General features: G+C 44.6%; 1 protein-coding gene across 1 annotated transcript in view; it reads left to right on the top strand.

The window, feature by feature from the left end:
* The first annotated feature begins 343 nt into the window (after positions 1 to 343).
* SLC35F1 (solute carrier family 35 member F1) overlaps positions 344 to 20,246 on the top strand; it is a 217,680-nt gene continuing 197,777 nt past the window's right edge. The window contains exon 1 of the mRNA XM_015858777.3: positions 344 to 896. Within this exon, the coding sequence (XP_015714263.2) occupies positions 700 to 896 (197 nt within the window). The 5' untranslated portion in view covers positions 344 to 699. The remainder of the gene's footprint in view (positions 897 to 20,246) is intronic.

The following is a 20,246-nucleotide window of genomic DNA, read 5'->3' as shown; positions in this document are numbered from 1 at the left end:
CCAGAGCCGATATTTCCTCTTGGATGCCAGCTCTGAGCCTGGCAGCTGTGTGAGAGCAAGAGGACCTTCCAGAAGCATGTTTTATCTGCTTTTTCCTAATTTACTGGAGTTGACATGTGCCACACTGCGTTTTGAGGGGAAAGCACATGATAATCCCTAAGAACTCAGCATCGCGGCAACACCCGCTCCCAACCGGACCATCCTTCAAGTACGAGTGCCCCATCCCAGCTCGGGCCGACGGCCGGGAGCAACCCGGGGGCGCGTGGGAGCCGCGAGCCGAGTGTTGCGGCGCCCCTTTGCGGCCAGGCTGCGGCAGCGCTCCCGGGGGCGGGCAGCGCCGCACGCGGCCGCGGATCCGCACAGGAGCGCCCGGGCACGCGGGGCGGCGGCGGCGGCGGTAGCGGCAGCGGGTGGAAACAAAGGGGTCGGGGCGGCGCGGCAGCCGGTAGGGAGCGGTTGTGCGGAGGGGGTGTGGGCAGCAGCGGCGGCTGCGGGAGGAGGGTCGCCAAACTGCCGCTGTTCCGTAGAGCGTGAGCGGCACTCGCTGGCGGCGGCAGCCCGCCCCTCGCCGCATGGCAGCTCGCTGAGGGAGGAGCGGGCGAGGGTCCGGCGCTGCCCGGAAGCAGCGGCAGCATCAGCAGCGCCCGCCGCCCCGGCCGGGATGCTCTCCGCTCGCCGCTAAGGCGCAGCCCCGCCGCGATGCTCTCCCCGGAGTGCCACCGCCACCCCCGGCACCCGCCGCCGCCGCAGCCGCCGCCGCCGCCGCACCTCCCGCCGCAGCCCAACCATGTCGTGGCCACCATCGAGAACCTGCCGGCCGAGGGCGGCGGCGCCAGGAGCGGCATCTCCGCGCCCTCCAACGGCGTGCGCCAGCGGATCAGGAAAGTGCTGAACAGGTGAGGCGAGAGGGCCGGGGCCGGGAGAGCCGCGTCCCGGGGCAGTGCGGCCGTGCCCGGGGGAGCTGCGGGGGAGCGGCGGAGGTAGCGCGAAGCTGCCGCCGGTGCGCGGCGATTGCCCGGAGCCGGGGGAAAAGCGTGCGGAGCGCGGGGGCCGGGCGGTCGGTGTGTGCTGCTGGGCATCGCAAACACAAAGGTACCGAAATCGCAGGATGCCGCGGCGGAACGATGGAACCGTCGTCACGCCGCTACTCTGGGTGCTCTCTTTGCGGGTTGTTCCTTCTGCGTTTGGTCAGGTGTGAGTTGGTACTACCGAGCGGTGTCCATCCGGAGACCAACCGGTTGCGCTTCTTCAGAAGGAGCCCTCGAGCTCTGAAGGGCCGCCCGGAGCCATCGCTGCAGCCCGGCGTGCCCTCTCCGTAATACACAGAGGGGTGCGTGCACCGAGTGATGTCTTTGCGACCCCGTTAGTTTTGGGTCCGGGTGAGCTACTCGGAAGACCTCAGCTCTTCCACCCGGCTGTACTGGGTTTGGAGATGGAGCTCCCTGATTCTCCCAGGATTTGTACGTTAGGAGTTTATCAGCGTTACTGTCTTTGTTACAAATATCTGGAGCTGTTTGTCTGATTGCTCGCAGATCAGTACAATTATATGCAATTAATTACCCGTTACCTTTCTAGGAGGACCTCAGAAGCATCGGTGAGGGATGAAATATTTACCCTTTGTTAATCGAACGTTGAAAAATAGTTGAAACAAGAACTCAGACAAACTCAAACATTTTCTCATATGCTCACATTTGCAACTCCCGGTGCGGTACAACCCACTCTGTTCCTCTGCCCCATCACTGTGCCACCCCATCAGTGCTGTCCTTCTGCAGGGCAGCCCCGAGGCACCTGTCAGACTTAGGATGTGGCACTGGGGCAGGAAGCTCTTGGGGCAAGAGGAGGTGGGTGAAGGTGTGTAGGGGGACTTAGTACAGCAATGGTGGTGATCTTGTGGAGCTTCCCACTGCATGGCTGGGGGTGTTGGGTTGACACAAGGAGTTCAAAGACTTCCCGTGCTCATGTATGTTAGATATGACTTTCAGCTGTATATCATGAGTATGGTCAGTGTTTGTTGGCATATATATGTTATTGAAAAGATGACATCTAGATTTTTTTGAAGGGAGGGAAGGATAGGAATTGGCTTTGATGGCTGAAGTTTGTCTATATTCTGACCGATTCATGACCCAGACCTCCCACTGCCCCAAGGAGCACCTGGGCAGCAGCCCCATCACTTCTTGGCAATCACGTGCTTTTCCTGTCTGAAATGGAGCAATTTTTTCCAAATGCACGGGAGAAAGAAAACTTGTTCTCATGGAGTACTAAGGCAGCCTTTCCTTTGTTTAAGAGAATCCTTAGCCCATTCCAAAACCTCTGCAAAAGGAAATCTGCCTGAGTTCCTTTACAAACCCCCACTCAGAGAGAAACGAAGGAACTAAGGATTCTGCACCATGTAATGACATGGATTTTCTACAGTATTTCTGTTGGTACAGTGAAATGAAACCTGACACAGTTTATGCTTTCATCTTCCATGAACACAATAGCATGCAAACATGTAAGGAGAAAGGAAGAAATATTGTAATGCACATACAAAGAGGGTTATTAGGGCCTGTAGTGATAGCTGAATGGATAATTGCTTTTAACTGAGAGGGGGTACTTAGGCTTGGTGTTAGGAAGAAATTCTTTACTTGGAGGGCAGTGAGGCACTCACAGCTGCCCAGAGAAACTGTGGGTGCCCCATCCCCAGTGGTACTCAAGGCCAGTTTGGATGGAGCCCTGGGTAGCTGAGCTGGGGGGTGGGAGCCCTGCCTATGGTGGAACTGGGCGTGCTTTGAGGTCCCTTCCCACCCAAACAATTTTGATTCTAGGTAGATGCCCATCTCAAACCAAGTTTTGGATTTTGCAGTTAGAGTTGCTCTGCTGGTAGCACCTTTACCATGCTGCCTGTAGTTTGTGAGTACCATTTGCTTGAGAACTGTTTTTGGAAGTTTGCTGACTGACTCCTTCAGTTGAGCTAATGTGCTCCTGTTTTCTGGTAATGGGGATGTTCCAAAGACCAACAAACAACATAACAGGTTGAGGACAGCTGGGGTCGCCAGAAACCTATTTGCAATTGTTACAGTCAGAGAGGAAGCAGTGGAAGAATGAGGTAGGCACTGACAGAAGCTGAGGACTGTTTCTCTCCTGCTAGGTAGCAGAAGTTTAGTTGCCTGGGCTTTGGGTGCCTTCCACAGCTTCTCTTAAAATTACTTATCAAGTTTTGGAATGTTTAGCTTCACCTTCCAGACTCTGCTCCCTGTTGGCTCAGTGGTCCCAGTGTAACAGAGAAACCCTGGAAGAATCCCTTAGGAGTGCCTGAGAAGGAGGTACTTCATGGAGGGCAGCATTGGTTGACTTCAAAAGTGTTGTTCAGTAATTGGAGAAAATGCTGGTCAGAGCTGAAGACCAAAGTGAAACAAAATTGAAGGGTCAGAATCAAGGAGAGCTGGAGATGCCAAGTTGGATTTACTGGAATAGTTTGGAAATCAATTCTGAGCTGGTGGTAATGGTGAGAAGGTGCTGCTATGTTCTGAAGGAGCTGTTAGCCTTGACGCCTGAGAGGATGACTGAATGGACATTTCATTGAGGGGGAACTGTGTTGATTACATCTCAAAAATACATCCCCGGACATCTGACTCACACCCATGGTCTGTGAATCCTTGCTGCCCTATACCTTTCTGGTGGTATTTGCTCAGCAGCTGTCCTTGACTGACTCTGTGCTGATATGTCATAGGGGATGAAAGAAATTATTCTGGCTGTCCACTTGCTTGTTTCCCCACTGCTTCTGGGAAACCAGAATTGGACTCCACCAACCCATTTGCTTGTGGAAGGCCACCTAATGAGCAGTGACTCACCTGTCCCATGTTGCCTCCCACCTTCAACAGGAAGCAAGAAAAAAGGGGAAAAAAAAAAAAAAAAGCTGAATCATAATGCAACAGGTTGCTAAATGGTCTCTTGGGGGATTCTTACAAATTATTTATCTGAATAAGAGTCCAAAATGAGCTAACTGCCTTTAGGTGAACGCTCTGTAGTCCTATGCACAAGGATAAGGAATGAAGATAAAGTTCTTGCAAGAAAATGAATGAATGTCTTTAGATACTGTGATGCCCATGCCCCCACTATTGAATTACTGGTTGGCACAGGCATAATTCTGGGCTTCTGCCTCTTAGTACATTCATGAGGAGTAGTGCCATAAAGTTGAACTGTGGCTTATCTCATTGTTTCAAGGATGTCTTTGCATGCATGTTCTTGCAGTTTGTAAATGGTGCCTTGCAGCTTTCAGAAGTTTCCTCAAATCATATCAGGATTAGGGGCATCGTCAGTTTGCTGTCTGATAATAGCAGGAGCACGATCACAGACCCATGTCACCTTTTCAGTGGCTTTGTGGTGGGTATATTCTCTGCTCTTAGGAATGGTGAGAGCTTTCTTTGTAACAGTGTGAGTCTCTCTACTCTGTCCATTTATTCACTCTGCCCATTTATTCACTCTCAGATAAATTTTGGCCCTGGGCATAAACCAGTGTATGTCTAATTAACGCTATGTTTTATAGAAGAAGTAGGAAAAAATAGTGCTGCTAATAAATATAATTCATTAAGCTAGGCAGTGATTTATTTTATTATTAAAATGAACAAAATGCAATGAGTAAAAGCAGTTTAGATACCAATTGATTCTTCTCATCAGAAAGCCCAGGTGTTCACGTACAATCTGCCTTTTTAGTATCTTGCAGAATCAATTCATCCTTTGTAATGGAGCTGAGGAAGGATTTGGCCCAGTAGCTGACTAACTTGCAGCTTGAACTGTTTGTAAGTCTATTAACTCCTCGGAGATGAGAGCTGTTTAAATTACACTGCAAGTTGTAAAGGCTGTAACCCAGTGATTTTTTTCTTCTAATAGTGCATATGCACATAGTAAACCTGATAGAGTTTATGTACTAAAAAAATGAAATGGAGGCAGTATCTTTCATTGCTCAAAGCAGTACCATCTTTCAGTTGACTGATCAGGGTGGCGAACAAACCAAATAATTTATGGCATTTTCTCCTTAATGAAAAGCAAGTCAAAGATCAAAACTATCATTTGTGGAATTTCAGAAAGAGTGAGTATTCATAACCTTCAGTTGCTTCGCTTTCTTCTTCAATCTAAGAAGGGCTGGCTTCCTTAGGGAATTCTGTTCTTAAAGAGTACAAATACCTCTCAGAGTCTGCCCAGAATAACAGTAGCTGTAGAAGAAAATCTGAGCCCATTCAGACAGCTGTAGCTCTCCTTTTAGGTGAAAATATTTATACCGTTTTGAAGTGAGTCAAAGAAAATGAGTTCAGAGCACAGGCAAAGCAACTAGGTTTTCTTTCTTGTACCTGTCATTTTTATTCTTTTTGTTGGGGTTGGGGGTGGGAGGTCATGTCTGCCCTTGGAAAAGCACCCTTTAAGAGCAGAACAGTGTAAAATCCAACCAGTAAAATGTTGTTCGCTGTTCCTTTTCTCATTAGTCCATTTGTAATAACCACTTTGAAAGCAAGAGGCCTCCATGGGTTAGCTGTGTTCCCAATAATTTGGATGCATAAGGGAAATACCTGTGAAATCAGATGAAATGATGCTTTTCACCTTCCCCAAACAATTTATTTCTGTGAAAGCATGCTTATTTGCATGCCACAGCGCTCTTTTAAGATGCTTTGATTTAGGAGTGAAGACAAGATAAAGCTTTCAGACTGCTGCTGTAGCAGGTGCTGGAAGTCTGTCCAAGTACAGGACCAAGTGTCTGAGCATGGTTTTATGGTTAATGTCCCCCAGCTCTGTTCTCTTTGCTTTTCTTTTGTTCCTGGGAATTGGTGCCTAACGAGATACGAGCCTTGTCAGTCCAGTCCTGAAATGGGAATTGTTTGAAGCATGGGGACTGAATGCAGCAAACACTCTTTCAAATGAAATCAGAAGCCCACAGGATGATTGGCAAGAGACTTTTCTTAGGAGGGGCAATTTGGCAAGGTGAACTACACGAGTTTCATCCATCTACCTCTGGTGTTTGGAATGCCTGTGCTTACCGGGTGCCTGTTGGTGAGTGGGAATTTTTGACACTGTCTGTGCTGCGGGCTTTAGGAAGGGGTTACTGCCTCTTGAACCAGAGGGGTTTCAAAAGAGCAGCGCTGTAAATGGCTCCATAGAGAGAGCTGGAGAAATGGACAGAGTGGCTCTTATGGGATGGACAGAGTAGCTTTAATGTGCTAATGAGGGGAAGGCCAGATGCCAGCAATGATCAGAAGGGTTCTTTGTGGCTCCCTCTCCTTTGGGATGGCTGGAGTCTCTGTCCTTATCGCTACTGTTTCTGCTGGAGTGGGGAAACACTGGGGCTATTACTGAGGTGTTCTCTTCCTTTAAGTCAGCAGATAGCCTTCCAAATCAGCACTTGAATACTGATTAGGGCTAATTACCAAGAAAGCAGAGGAAAATGAACTTGCTGAAGAACCTTGAGTTTAAAAAAAACCTGCAAAAAATCACCTCCTCAAACCCAAAGAGAAAACCCATGCTCGATTGGTTGGGAGCTGAGCTTGAGCTCAGCTGGAATCACTTCTTGCAGGAATTGTATAGGGACTCGTAAATTGCTATGACTGTAAAGTGTGCAAGAGTGAGGGGTTGTGAAATTCATGTAGTGAGCCACCTGATCTACCTGTCTCTGCTTATTTATGTCTGTCATCTGTCCTTACAGGACTTTATTTTCTTCCTGAAAATATGCTGGTTTTGAAGCTTGTCTTTCAGCTTTCTCTGACTTAGTTTCTCTCATGCTTTAAGAAAGCGTTGTTTCAATACATATTCTTTTCCCACCACTTTTTCTCAGAGGCACCTAAAGATTTCCAGCATTAGGAGGATGACGCTGGAGCTCACCATAAAGACCCATTCTCAAATGACAGGATTCCCCTATTAAATATAGTGGCACTTACTAAACCAGCCTTTTGTCTGTGGCAGAGGCAGTCATCTCAGATTCTTGTTAGTGTGGGGGTCCATTGGTTCCTTAGTCTGGCTTTCCCTGTAGAGATGTGGGAAGCCATGTTCCATTTTTGGACAGGTCTGAGCTGAGGCAGTGCATGGTGGCACACAGAAGCTTTAGGTCTGGATGGAGAGTCCTCTCCCTAGCTGTAATTTTTATGCAATGTAAATGAGTCAAAACCTGGGAAAGAAGGATGAGATTTTCTCAAGGCTGCATGTGCACAAAACTTTCTTTTGTCCAGACTACATTATTTGGACAAAGAGCAAGCAAGACTTCATGGTAATGGTGATGGGAATACTTATGCAGGATACCAGGCTTGACTCCATTTTGCCTCATCCCTGAGGGCTGCAGTGTACACCTGAATGGTGAAGTTAGCTTTGGATGAAGGTTCTTTTCTTGGCACAAAATGGGGAAAGTTTTAAAGTTTGGAACCAGTAGAGGCTTTTTTGCCCAGCTCATCTCCCTAGGTGTTTCAGACTTCAAGGTGTTCATTTACTAAAGCACTTTATGCTTGAAACAGATTGCTGCATCTTTAATACAGATAAATGAGGTAATTTTTGTCCAGTAGCAAGACCATAATTATTACCTCCAGAGCCCTAATGTTAACTGCAACCTGTAAGCCCATATTAGCTGAGAACAGAACAAAGCCAAAATCTGAAGCACTTATATTGATGGTTATTAGTTTACTTGGCCCTCTCTGGCCCCCATTTGTCAAAGAAAACATTGCTGTGTGTCCAGAAGCGGCTTTACAACATTTTATTAGGCTGAGTGCATTTTAGAATGGTGCTGTTTCTGTACTGCATTCGTTCTCATTACTTTGTCTCATCTTGCACGTTTGGTGTGCAGCTGCCAATGGTGAGGGCAGATACCTGGGTTGTGCTCCCTGCTCAGGTGCCCCTTCATTCAGCTCGTTTCAGGATAAGGGTTTCCAGCAGCAAGCTCTTCTGCTCCACTGCTGTCTCTCTCCTGCCTAACAATTAAATTCCAATCCTTTTTGTATTACTGGGCTCAGAACTGCCAGTTCAAGTCCTTTCAGCCAGAAAGAGAGTTTGTGGGCTGAAGGAGTTTGTGGCTACAAGGTGAAGGTGAGGTAGATATTTCTGCCTTTATTTGCTAAAAGGATGTAGCAGTCTCATTGAAAAAGTAGCTTCAGAGTTGTGAATCACAGACAGGAGGCATGAGGTTAGTCTTGGACTGGCCATAGCCTAATGCTGCAGGAGGGGTAAGGGGTAAGCTGTACACAGCCCTGTGCTTTCTGTGCTTTCCCAGATTTGGATCCACTTACATTACCCACCTGGGTGCTACTGCTACTGTTTTAGGATGCAGTGGCTCTATGCTGTCCCTAGTCTTGGGATGATAAGTGCTGGAAAATATTTGATAAAATTAAATGAATGATCATTCTAAGCCCAGGTATTTGGGGGAATTAAAATATCTCTGTGTTTACCATGGCTTCTGTAGCCTGATTTGGGCCATTTACCTCCTGAAATCTCTTCTTACTAGAAGCCGAGAGTCATAATGAGACAGGCCAAGTGTTGCTTCTCCTTTTCTCTTACTGCCACAGATGCAATATGCTTTTGATTATGCTTTTTAACTACCCTCAGCCAGTGTATTCAGGTCTGTAGGGACTGTCTTGGGTAGACTGAAAGTGAACAAGGACAGCAAATACCAAGTAGGCTCTGAAGAGCTGAGCACAGAGCTGGAAAATATCTTAACGGTTGTGGGATTTGATACTTGAAGGAAATAAAACTTTAATATTGTAGATACAATTTTCATCAGTCTAGGAATGAGGTTTAAGTACTGTCAGGCAGAAAAAGCTGACAACCTTCACCTAACTTGATAGGGAAATCTGGCATCTGCAAAGCAGTTTTTCTGTGCAGCCTTGTTGTGCTGAGGGATTTAATGTTTACAGGTGGGCCTCTCTTCTGTGTTTTCAGTTTGGCCACTTGTTAACTTATCCTTCTGTCTCCACAAAATTACTACCTCAGTAGTGGCAAATGGAAGAGATCAGATTGGAGTGCATCCTGAGCTATGCAGGGAACTTCCTGACACATACTGCTAGGGATGCTTTGTAGAAAAAACAGGTGTTTTTCAGGGTTTGCCATTTGCAGAAGTCAGGTTCAGTTCTTTCAGTAGTGGGCAAAATCTGTGTGTGGCCCTGGATGCCTTGCTCTTTTGCCTCCTTTTGAGGTTCTTCTACCAAAGCTGCTTTACTTCCATTTAGGACTCAACAGCGTTTTTCTTTTATTTCTTTTTGACAGTATAGTTGAAGTGTTTTTTTGAGTCTGGCTTGCCATATCTTTGAAGAGATACAGTAGAATGCAGATGTCAGTAGACAGTTTGGGGTCTAGAAGCAGGAAATCATGGTGGTGTGACAGTTGTAGAATGTGTGTGAAAGTACTGTTCCCTTGTATTGAAAAGGAAAATTCAGGTTTTCTGTCATTTAAACAAAAAGATGATAGCCTACCAAAGCAACAGACAAGTGGTTGAATGCACTCAAATTATTGGGCAGGTTGGCCAAAGTGAGTGTGATCATGGGAAGGTTGGTAGAACTGGAAGAATTATGTTGCATTTCCAAGAAAAGTCTCTGGGATTCAGAGTTTCTTCTGCTCTAAAGAGATTGCTTATGTTAAAGACATTAAGTAATTCCCAAATAATTTACTTGGAAGAGGGGCTGCATGTCTGTGTGGGAAAGCAAGTGAGATCTTTTAAAGATGAATTACAAAAGGTAACCAATTTAACATCCTGTTACAAACGAATAGCACATTCCAGCTCATAGAACGGTTTCTGTTAAATTTGACATCTGAATGTGTTCATTCTTATCGATTTAGTAACTATTGCCATGTTAATAGAACTTATTATTACTCAGCTAGATTAATATATTAGATTCATTCCCATACTTTTACAACCCATGGATGTATTGAGACACGTGCCCACAGAATCAATACCAATTTCTTTTCACATTTGTGAATGCTCTTTCTCCATCCAGAATACTGCTACACTTGAGAGTATTTAGCAGCAGTTTATTCTGAGGTATACACACTGTCTGACAGTTTCAAATTTGTCTTTTTTTCTTAATCCTTCAATGATTTGTTCTTTTTCTTCATGTATCTGTGGGCTCTGTTTCCTTGCATGAAGTACTACCAAAATCGTGACTACACTCTGCTGAGTGGGACTATTTGGGAAGTTGTGCTTGAAAGATCTGGGCTCTAAGACCATACCTTTGAGATGCCTTTTGGCTGCCTTTCTGCATAGCAGGTCCAAAGTGAGAGAGGAAACAAAGATACAGATTTAACTTCCTGCCAAATATCCTATGCTTACATGTTTTCCTTAGTGGAGCAGTCATGTGTGCATTTGTCTTTCAGGAGCAGTGGTGTTTGAGAAGCAATAGCATGTGGTTTTGCAGAGACTGGCCCAAATAAATAACTCATACAAGGCAAGAAGGGAAAGAATATTGTTTATTTTCTTATTTTGCTGTTTCTGGAGTAGCAATGTGAGATGGGAAACAGAGAGGGAAAAATATCCAACACATACATACATATGATGCAGTTGGAAGTGTGGTAGTGTTGGAATTAGAAAGCTTGGGTGATGCCTTATGCCTGCTGACACTGTGGGATTTGGGACTGAAGGTACAGCATAATGATTTATATCATGTTCACTGTGTTTGACCAAAAGGTGATGGAGAGCTGGTAGCAAATAGCAGCTCAACCAGCTGTTTGCATGTATGGGCAGGGAGAGGTGGGCTTTTGTCTTTTCTGCTTGCAGGAAAAGTTGCATCAGGTCTTGAGGGGAAATTCTGCCTTCTGCGAGACTCAGTGAGAAGCTACATACAGCAGCTGCTGATTTACCATCCAGAATTGGGCACCAGTTCTATTTTTTTTCGGCCTTGGGCAAATCTCTCAACCTCTCTAGGTCTGGTTCAGCATCTGTAAAATGAGGATACTTAAACTTAACTACCTGGAAGAGCTGTTGATTAGTTAATGCTTCTAAAATATTGTACAGTGCTATAAAACCCCGAGTAAATGCTCCAGAGCATTCAGAAGCGGCTAAGCTGCAGTTCCCATTGTGCATCTCTGGCACTTTACAGGCAGACTTTGGCTAGAAAACAAAATGACCTATGCATGTGGCCTGTGGAAGATTTGAGAGATGAAGGGGTGGCTTCTCAGAGGCAGCCAGTGCTCCTGAGCAATGGCCAGACAGAGTACAAAGTTAGGGCCTGCAGAGAAGCCCAGCCTGGTGCACCAGCCAGCACCAGCTGGGGCTGTCATAGAGAACCATGCTCCCTGCTCCTCTCCCAACTGCACACTCTTACGCTCTTGCCCTTTCTCATCCCAGTCATCTGGTAAGAAGTTGGTCCCAGCAGAAGTTTGCCACGCTGTGCACTGTGCTGCTTGCAGACCTCTGCTGTGACTGGGAAGGAGTCTCAGGATGGAGTTGAGCCTGCAGTCCTTCCTGAGAGTGGCACCTTTCCACTATTGTGTGTAGTGCAAGTATAATATGGCTTTATATGAACTGTGTATGCACATACATGTATTGATTTGGTTTCACAGGAGACTGTAAAAAGCTAGGGTGGGGGAAGGGCATCACTTAATTTCCTAATTGCCTGCTCCCTAGCGAGCACTCCTAAGAAACGGGATGTTCCATCCCTTAATTCAGGGACTGGAGGATAGAGTGGAGTCTTGGACAAACAGAGAAACTTTGAGTTTCAGCAAGAGCAAGTGTAGAGTCCTACACCTGGGAAGCAATAACTGCGTGCATCAGTGCAGGCAAAGGGCTGTAAAGGAGCTCTGCAGAGAAGAACCTGGGTGTCCTGGTGGACAGTGGCCATGAGCCAGCAGTGTGCCCTTGTGTCTGAGAAGACCAGTGGTATTCTAGGGCACAATAAAAAGAGCATAGCAGTAGGTTGAGGGAGGCGATCTTCCTCCTCTACTCTGCCCTCATGAGGCTACATCTGGAGTACTGTGTCCAGTTCTGAGCTCCCCAATTCAAAAAAGACAGGGATCTTCTAGAGAGAGCTTAGCGGAGGGCTGCAGAGATTATTAGGGACTTAGAGCATCTCCATTTTGAGGAAAGGCTGAGAGACCTGGCGTTTGTTCAGCCTGGAGAAGACTGAGAGGGGATCTTGTAACAGTTTATAAATATCTAATGGGTAAGAGTCAAGTGGTTTGGCCAGGATCTTTTCAAAAGCGCCTAGTGAAAGAACAAAGAGCAATGGACACAATATGGAACATTGGAAGTTGCCATAAAAATGAGAAAAAAGCTCTTAACTTTGAAGGTGTCAGAGGCCTGGAACAAACTGCCCGGAGAGACTGTGGAGTCTCTTTCTCTGGAGAGATTAAAAACTCACCTAGACACTTTCCTGTGTGACCTACTGTAGAGAATCTGCTTTAGCAGGGGTTAGGACTAGATGATCTCCAGAGGTCCTTTCCAGCCGCTATTCTGTAATTTATGACTCACTTCTGTCTCTCTGGAAATGTGTGCAGTAATTTTTCTCCTGCTGATGATTAGAAAAAATAACAGTTGATCAGTGGCTGCAGAACTGTTTTATTCCATTGGCTGTAATGGCATGTGCTGTATTATAGCATTCTTCTATACTGAGCGCTGTGAATAGCCAGTTGTGTTTGGCTGATGTGACTTTGGAGGCCTATTGTTGCTCTCTGGCCTCTGTTTCTTTTCTGTTGCTCCCCAGAGCCAACAACCATGTGCTTTCTTTCCCAAAAGCCTTTCCTCTGATGGAGTGATCTTACCAGCAGTCCCATGGCTTAAGTTACAGGTAGAATTTTTTAAGAACGTCTACCAATTTGTTTACCTCTGGGAGCAGTCACAGCAGCATTTCTGGGAATACAGATCTCAGCAGCACAGAAGACAACTTGCAGCAAGTGTTCTCTATTACTCCCCTTTCCTGAACCCATCCTGTATTCTGTTATAGTTTCACTTGTCAGGATTGCTGTGGAAAGGTGCTGCACCATTCCTCTCTATTGCTGCTCAGGTAAAGCTGTTGTGTTTGCAGCACCAAATGCACAGGCAAGCAGAGCTAGGGGTGAAAACCGGTCTTGTAAAAGGTAATAGGTATAAAATAGTGGGCTTGTATTCTGCTCCTGAAGAGAAGGAAAGAATTAACATGTCCAGATAGGAAACATATCCATTACTCAGTTCTTCATTCTGACTTTACTGAAAAAATATGAAAGTAAGGATAGAAATCACTGCTCAAGCCCTAAGGCCTCTTCAGTTGTGTTTTTCTCTTAACAATTGGAGCATTGCAATCTATCAATTTTTTAGCAAATACGAGGTTGTGTTTGAGTTTCTTAGTAAGTTATTTTTGTTCCTGGTGGTAGATGGCCATTTTTTGATCCCTGGAGTGGGATTCAAGTAGTTTTCAATTGCATGACTTGGGTTAAAGAGTTTCATTTCTGTTTCATTGAAGAACTGTTTGTGTCATTTCTTACAGAGCTGGGTATTAACGATTAACTCCACTATTTTTTGTAATAGTATTGAAAATGTAACTGTAATGCTTTCCTTTCTGCTTTGGCCTATGGTCTAACACAGGAACTTTTCAAGTTAGAATCATAGAATAGAATGGCTTAGGTTGGAGGGGACCTTAAAGATAATCTAGTTCCAGTCTAGTTTTGTTCTGTGTTCCATCTTTGTCTCTTGGATTACTGTCCAGCAGGAGCTCAGACTTATTTTCTGGGACTGGTCCTGTTTTGGGGAAGCTCAAATGTAGTATTATTAGTATTGCTCTCAGTTAAAAATTTAACAGCTTGTAATTAAATACAGTCCAGTCCAGATTGGTACCTGATTGACAGGAGAGGGGGAAAAAAACATATGTCCCCTAGGCAAGTTGAGTTATCATGCACAGACTAGGAAGATCTCTCTGTTAGTGAGAGTATGGGCCCAGATGATTTAAAAACAAACAATAAATAAACAAAAAAACCCAAAGGCACACACACAAAAAGCAGTTTGTGGTTAGATGGGAAATTGAGGGAGCAAGAAGCTGGATAGATATCTCTGGTCAGTTCTGTTGATGTGTGGATCCCAGTTGTTGGGAGCAGAGGGAGGCAGCACAGCAAAAATGTTTCATTTTTGTCTCTTTGTATCTAAGTATGCTTCTGTGACATAGAAATAAGCTGTTTCTTGCTTTTGGCTAATGGCTGTGCCTCTGATCTGGTTTCAGGCAGGCAGAGGTTGCCAGGTACCTTAAAGTGAACTAGCTTGCAGGTGTGGATATGACAGAAATATGAGCTGTTCTTGCAAATGCTGTGATGATGTACCGAGAGAGTTGAGGCATCTGGTTCATATGAAAGACCCATTAAATGAGTGAAGGAAATACAATAGCAGCAAAGGTGGAATATTCATTCATAGATCATTACAATTAATTCCTACTTGGATCCCAGTGTGTATAGTTCCCACGGTTTTATGTCCTGCATATCCAACACTCCCTCCTTCCTTCTACATGCAGCTGCACTCCAAAACACGGAAGAAACCAAGTAGCAAGATTTCCTCTTGAAGGAAGGAGAAAGGTGGACAGAGTCCCCTATCCCAAATGAAGAGAGTCTATTATGAAGGATTAATTGCGGCCAAACAATGCGGACCCTTGAGGAGTTTGTCACCCTGTTGAGATGCGTGTCTGGGTGAGCGGGCACACTGCAGGCTCTGTATCACGGATTGAGTGCGCCTCATGTGATGCTTCGGTTGCCATAGCAATTAATCGTCTCTTTTAAGGACCAGCGCTGAATGCAAACCCTGTAAATTGCCCAGAACACTGGTTAAAGCTGCCCCTTAGGCACCTTTGTGTTTAATTTTAACCCAAAAGATTGGAGGGAGGTTTTTTCCCTCCTTATTTTTCTGCTTGTGAAAAAAGCCAGAACGGAGTTGGTACGCGCAGCCGGACCAGCTTCGCCCTGCCGCGGCTTTCCTCTCGAGGTGCAGTGCGGGCTAAACAGGAGCTGCATCGAAACAAAAGGAACTTTGTGAACAACAACTGCAAAATATACGGGGATGTGGTGGGTGCCATGTTTGTGAGTGTCATCTTCAGGCGGCCGAGGATGGTGCGTGCCTGGTGAATGGAACAAGCGCAGTCTCCGAGGGGTTTGCATGGATGTTTTTGTTATGGGAAAGCTTATAGCAAACAATCAATGCCGATGCGGCTTGCGTTTCTTTGGGACTTAAAGAGAACGAGTGGGAATTACTGTGCTGTTAGTGCCTATTTATGTAACGAAGGTGGAAATGAAAACCAGCTACAGTAGGACCATACTGTGGCTGTTTCCATAGGTAATGGTACAGAACTGGGGAGCGTTTACTACTTAATGATGACTCCAGAAATCTGCAGGTGTGAGCCAAAAATTCTTTTTAAAAGTCTCTCTGTAGGTTGAAGCGCTGTTATTTTGAAAGGGAGTCTTAATTTCTTCCATGCACTAATAAAATAGTTGCAAAATCTGACTAGATGTATGAGAAGTCTTTTGTTGACGGTATTGAAGTCTCTCTGACCTTTAATATTAGTTCACAGGAGGAAAAAAACAAAAACCAACCAAACAAAACCGACCAAACAAGCAAAAATACAAAGAGAAGTAAACTTAAAGGGATAAATTGGTAAATGAACAGTGCTCTCTTAGCCTTAAATAATGGGATTGGCACAATCCAGACCAGTGTTATTTAATGAATGTTGTGTTGATACATATGCATCTGTGCAGAGAAATGCATTCTGTATATCCTGTTTTGGGTGATTATTTTATTTCCACTTTTCAGACACAGGAATAGTGTTTTGTGAATGCTGCTGCTTATCATAACTAGATAGAGTTTAAAACTGAAAATGGGCAAAATGATTGAGGAGAGCAGGCTTACGTCTTTATTCAGTTCGTATCTCTGCAAGACCAACGTTCCTGCATGGAAGAACAAGAGCCAGTCAACTAAAAAGCATTCTCCTTTTCTTCCTTCCTTCTTCCCACCTTACTTTTCATGGGTTCTGTGCAAGCACTTTTCCAGATGTACATTGTTATTGGTCAGTGGAGGTGCTTGAAAGCCCCTGAAGTGGTTGCAGTTTTGACGTAGTACCTCTTCTCCTTGTTAACAGTCATAGAATACTTTGGGTTGGAAGGGGCATTAAAGAGCATTTGGTTTCAATCCCTGCCATGGTCAGGGACACCTCTTGCTAGATCAGGCTGCCCACAGCCCCATCCAACCTGGCCTTAAATGCTTCCAGGGATGGGGCATCCACAGCTTCTTTGGGCCACCTGTTCTAGTGTTCAGAATCCTCGTAGTGAAGAACTTCTTCCTTGTATCTACAGCTTTTTGAGGGTGACCATTCAGCCAGTTCCTTATCTGCAGAGTGGCCTATGTCATATCCACGTCTCTCTGATTTAGAGGCAAGGATGTAATGTGGTATTGGTATGGTGTTAAGCACTTTGCACAATTCCCTGTAAATAACATCCCTTATCCATCAGTGTTGTAACCTCTCCATGGAAGGCCACCCAATTTGTTGCGTAAGACTTGCCCTTAGTGAAGCCATGCTGACTGTCCTCTATCACCTTTTTGTTTTCCATGTACTTTAACAAAGTTTCCAGGCAGATATGCTCCACAATCTTGCTAGGCACAGAGTAAGATTGATCAGCCTGTAGTTTCTTGGGTCTTTCTTTTTTCCCTTTTAAAAAATGGGAGTCAAGTTTCCCCTTTTCCTGTCAGTGGGAATTTCACTGGACTCCCCCAGCTTCTCAGGTATGATCAACTGTTGGTTAAAAACTTCATCTGCCAGTTTCCTCAGGCTTCTTGGATACATCTCTTCAGGTTCCAGGGAAGGTACACGCAGTGCTGGAGGTATTTGCAAATGATAACATTCCTCTGGAGTTATTGTGCCTTTCATAGATGGGCGTCTGTCTTGGTTTGAGAGAGGTGAAAAAGAGTAAGAGACAGTTCAGGTTTAAGTTTCTGCCACACTTACAGCAGTTTTTCATTCAGGGTGCTTCTGAACCCTGATGTGGCTATCTGTAATGCTGTCAGAATTATTACCATATCCTCTCACCGTGTTCTTCCAAAGAAACTCAATACTAGTCTTTTCTTTTCAATACAATGCTGTGTGTTTGCCTATTTAATGGAATGAAATACTGAGATGCATTTTGCTTCACTGAAAATATTCCAATCAGTGGAGGGTATGTGGGCATGGCTTGCCTTGAATATGTCAGTTACATGGGTTCTGGTGTTGTGTAACGTCATAATTATCAGTCATCTTATATATTATAGGAATCCAGAAAACTTTCTTTAATCTTTCTCCACTAGTGGCAATGCCAGTACTTCCTTGTGTAGAAGTCATGGGATAGATTCTTGGAGATTTGCTTAGGTGAAACTCTTCTAGGTCCCAGAGGCACTGCTGACAGCAACTGGTAGGGGCCTGGAGCAGACTTTGCTGTCTGCATGCTGATGATCAATTTTATCTTTTTTTTCTCCTTTTGGCGGTTGGTTTTGGTGAAGTAGCAGTCAGTTGTCCTTTTCCTTCACTCTCCAGTGTGGCTGACTTTTCCTTCATTCTCTCACAGCAGCATTCCCTGATTTCTTTCTCCAGCTTGTCTCTTCTTGTACCTTCTAGAGAGAAAATATTCTTAAGCGAGGGTCAAATGTTCAGGTCTCTTGGGGGAAGGAGCTCAGGGTTTTGAGACCAAAATAACACCACTGCTTTTGGTGCCTGCTGAGAGGAATTGCTAGCCTGCGTGCCCTGCCATGACTTCTGCATGTTCTTGTGGAGGTATCTGGTGCTGTTTAAGCATCCACACACTCGAAGAGGTTTCGAGGAGTAGCAATGTGCAGCAGTGGCTTTAATGTAACTGATTAGTGTGCCCTGCAATAGCAGCATGCCTGATTAGAATAAATAGAAACTCACATTAAAATTTGACTTGATTTCTTCAGTGGGGATTATTCAGTGTGACAGCGTGCTTTAACTTTTGGTCAGATCTGAAGTGATCAGGGCACTTGTGCATCCCTTTGACCAACTTCACGTATATCCTTGTTGGTTTATTTTTAGCTGCTAACACTAGTGCTGAAGTGGTGGGATAATTATAAAAATAGTGATATGAATGTAGAACAAAGAAGCCTCTTTAGTTTTAACCTGTGATCTGTTGTTCAATCCCTGCTTCTTGAACAAGGCATTTACCTGATTTACTTCTTATTTTCCCCTGTGAATGCAACCTCTATCCTTACATCAGGAGCTCTGGGTATTTAATGAAAAGAAACAGGAGAGATATTTGTAAATGCTTCTAATTTTTATTGTACTTCTAAGCTGACAAGGGAAAGTAGTAGCTATAGTGAAGGAGAAGAAGAGTCTTTGCAGGCTATGTCAGAAGTGTGGAAGACTTTTCCATCTATAGCTGCAGCTCAAGAAAACATAAAACCATGATGTATTTGGGAAGTTGTTGAATTATTTATAATGCTGGCTCTGAGGTCTTTGTTAGTTTCATTTTGGTGATATTTTCTTTCTATTCTGCCACTGAAAAACTGTTAACAAACAAGTGTTAACTGCAGTTAATGAACTTGAAATTTCAGTATTAAATATTTAAAAGAGGTTGACTTAATCATACAGAGAATGAAGATGGCTGTAGTGTCTGATAAAAAAGTAAGCGCATCCTTGTAAAGAAATATGGAATTTGGCCCTATGGAGATCCAAAAAATCAACAGTAGCATTCTGTGTGGTTTCCAAATAATTCTTAAATATTTTTGGTAACAATGCAAAGTGATGTGGCATTTTATGACTATGTACCAACGCCATCACAAAGCCCACTCATTCATCCTGGGTTATAGTAATAAAGCTAACGCAAGATTTACTAACTTCCAAAGTAAAACATCACTTCTCCATGTGGTAAGTTGAACTTTGCTGTCTGATTTAGGATAAAAATTAGCCCCAAAATGCACTGAAAATATGTGCACTCTCCTAAGATTGATTTATTCCCGAAAAGCTCACTAGCGTTTTTTTTTTTTTTTAAATCATATTTTCTCTTTGCTGAATTTGCTGTAAGTTTCTGTGATACTATCTTTTCCTGTCCTAGCTCTGTCATCTTGCAATATGCTCTTAGAAAAAGAGGTTATGTTCAATTTAGAGTAGAAAAGCTGAAGGATGTGAAAAAACATGTACTAGCTAAGCTAACTGTACCACTCATTTTTAAGGGGCAAGATATGAATGTTGTGCTTATTTTCTGTGCTGTAGCAGATGTCTGGGCCATCACAAAAAAGACTTAATTAGGACCAGTGAGATAGATAAAAAAGCTGGGTAACAGGAAGCAGAACCTGACGGAGATGCCTGTAAGGAAGGTAAGCCAATCTTTCATGTAAGAAGATAGATCTTTTGAAGTATATCTCAGAAAGCCTTTCAGAGGCCACATGGAGGAACTCACTCTGTGCTGGTGGGAGGAAGACAGGGATGATCCAAGATCCTCTGTCTCTTGATTTCTGTGACACTGAGCTCTTTGTCAAAGCTGTGAGTTTAGAGTTATTAATGGCAATAACGAAGGATATGCACAGACATCTGAAATTCGTTATATCATTATGGGATGCTACTTTCTGTCTGTTTGAAGGAAAGCAGCACTGTGATTTGTGGGCGAGGGAAGGTACATGAGAGTAGCATGGCTGCAGCTCTGCCCACCCTGATACTTTGAGTTGTGTAGGGCAGTTTTCTTTCCCATCTTTTGTGGCACGTAAACTGCAAGCAGATCCTCAATGAGTGCCTTTCTGCTAGGCAACAGATGAGCAGTGCCTGGAATCTGGCCTGCTCATTGATAAAAGCCTGGCTTGAAGGGTGTCGATGCCTTTGTGTGAGGGCATCCCAGCCTTCCCAACAGGCTGCTGCCAGACCCGGCTGTCTGGGTCCACTGTCATTTCATCCCAGCCGCCAAGAATCTGGATCCTGGAGCCCGTGCTGGGGGGTTTAAATCCCTTGTGTTAAAATAATGTGTCAGCACAAAGCGTTGCTTTAGTGGTGTGAACTCAGGGTCCTCGATGGTTTACCACTGAGCTCTGAGCTTTTGGAAGCAGAAACCTTCTGCCTGAGGAGGCCTTTCCCTCTGGGGAGGGTGAAACAGCATTCTGTAGTCTGCTTTGAAAGAGAAAATGACAATAGCCACAAAATCTCACCCTGAGTTTCTAAGGTTTTTGTATTTAAATAAGAATGTGGAGCAGTAGCTATCTCCTCTGGTAGAGAACTACGAACTGACACGTGAGATGCATTTCTCTGCCCGTTGGCCCGAGAGCAAATACAGGATCTGGAATAAAAGAGTGAAATTCCATCAAGTTAGTGGAGTTGCACTGGCCGGAGGCAGCTCTTTCT

This window comes from Coturnix japonica, chromosome 3 (assembly GCF_054131305.1).
Source record: "Coturnix japonica strain WE chromosome 3, WE-NBRP24, whole genome shotgun sequence".
NCBI lineage: Eukaryota > Metazoa > Chordata > Aves > Galliformes > Phasianidae > Coturnix > Coturnix japonica.
Note: the sequence above shows the minus strand (reverse complement) of the source record. Positions and strands in the feature narration are given on the sequence as shown.